A 1,811-nucleotide genomic window follows, 5' to 3' on the forward strand; every position below is an offset into this window, starting at 1 on the left:
AGGGGGAGACCAGGAGCCCCTGGCCGCCCTGGCGTGAGAGGCCCAGATGGCCTGAAAGGTCAGAAAGGTAATACGAATGTCTTTGTGGCAGAAACTCAGGTGAAATCGTGGATACTAAAGGTGAGCCTCTCTTCCAGGAAAAGGTCTTATAGCTCTGGTGAGACAGCTTAAGAAAGTCCCACTGTTCACCCCTCTCGTGTAGTCGAATCAGTACCAGCATTGCAGCACAATGGTGTTTACAACAAATGCTGAAAATACGAAAATGTTAATCTTTGTTGCTTGTTTTGTTTTGCAGACCAAATCACTTTTCATTCATTCATCTGTATCAGTTTACACAATCTGATTGTATCAGAGCTACATACGTGTATATATACACACACACATAAAACTTAGAAGTACCTATTCTTTTTTTTTTTTTTTACCCTCCTTTAAAATAGTACAGAGGAGCTCTGGTGGCACTGTGGTTAAAGCATTGGGCTGATAACCAAAAAACTAGCAGTTTGAACTCACTGGCTGCGCAGCGGGAGAAAGATGAGGCAGTCTGCTTCCGGAAAGATTTACAGCCTTGGATTCCCTATGGGGCAGTTCTACACTGTCCTATAGGGTCACTGTGAGTCAGAATCGACTCAATAGCAGTGGGTCTGGTTAGTTTTAAAAATAATGCAGGAAGCTCTTGTAGCGCAGTGGTTAAAGCATAGGGCTACTAACCAAAAGGTTGATGGTTTGAACCCATTAGCCACTTCGTGGGAGAAAAATGAGACCATCTGCTTCTGTAAAGATTTTCAGCCTTGGAAACCTTATGGGGCAGTTCTATTCTGTCCTCTAGGGTGGCTGTGAGTCAGAATCGACTAAATGGCAGTGGGTTGGGTTTTTGGTTAAAATAATGCAATGTATTTTAATAAAAAATAACAGTAATATTTCATTTAAATTTATTATCAATGAAAAACCATTTATAAGCATTTTTAGGAGAGGGAAACGTTTTTAATATATTTGACAGTTATGTGATTTTTAAACATTAAAGTGATTTGCAGCATAAGCTAAAAACTTTATATATGTGTGTGTGTGTGTGTGTGTGTTTATATATATGTTGGTTTTTTTCATTGTGTTTTCAGTGGAAGTGTACACAGAAAATTAGGTTCGCATTTAACAATTTTGGTACAATTTGTTCAGTGAGGTTGGTTACATTTTTCACAATGTGTCGTCATTCTTACTATTTCTGTTTTGGTAATTCCATTTCCATTAATCTAGTTTCCCTGCCCTGCTGCCTTACCTTCTCCTCTTTGGTTTAGGGTAAATGTTGACTGTTTTGTCTCATATAGATTTTTTTTTTTAAAGGTGCACAGTACTCATGGGTGATGTTTATTTTTTGAGCTAATCTGTTATTTAGCTGTAAGGTGACCTCCAGCAGAAGTTACAATTCAGAGTTTAAAGGGTATTTTAAGGCAGTAGTCTCAAAGGTTCCTCTAGTCTCAGCTGTCCAGTCATTCTGAATTTTTTAAGAATTTGAGTATTGTTCTACATTTTTCTTCCATTTTATCAGAGTCGATCTCTGATCAGAATGGTCGGTAGTGATAACCAGGCACCATCTATTTCATCTGGTCTCAGGGTAGGCAAGGCCGTGGTTCACATAGGCTATTAATCCTATCAAAACACTTCTTTAAATCTTGTTTTCCTTCTTTCATTTTTGCTCCAGACAGGTCTCTGCTTAGAGACCAATATTTGTATCTTAGATAACCACTTGCAAATTTTTAAAACCCTAGGCACTACTCAACAAACCAGGATGTAGAACATACACTTTATGATTTATGCCA

At 38.3% G+C, this 1,811-nt stretch overlaps 1 protein-coding gene across 1 annotated transcript in view; it reads left to right on the plus strand.

Moving 5' to 3' along the window:
• The window catches only part of COL4A4 (collagen type IV alpha 4 chain), a 143,303-nt gene that overhangs the window by 67,905 nt on the left and 73,587 nt on the right, over positions 1-1,811 (plus strand). Inside the window, exon 21 of the mRNA XM_042783095.1 lies at positions 3-67. Within this exon, the coding sequence (XP_042639029.1) occupies positions 3-67 (65 nt within the window). The remainder of the gene's footprint in view (positions 1-2; positions 68-1,811) is intronic.

Source organism: Orycteropus afer, unplaced genomic scaffold (assembly GCF_000298275.1).
Source record: "Orycteropus afer afer isolate SDZICR_OR568_19922 unplaced genomic scaffold, OryAfe1.0 scaffold00002, whole genome shotgun sequence".
In the NCBI taxonomy this organism is placed as follows: Eukaryota; Metazoa; Chordata; class Mammalia; order Tubulidentata; family Orycteropodidae; genus Orycteropus; species Orycteropus afer.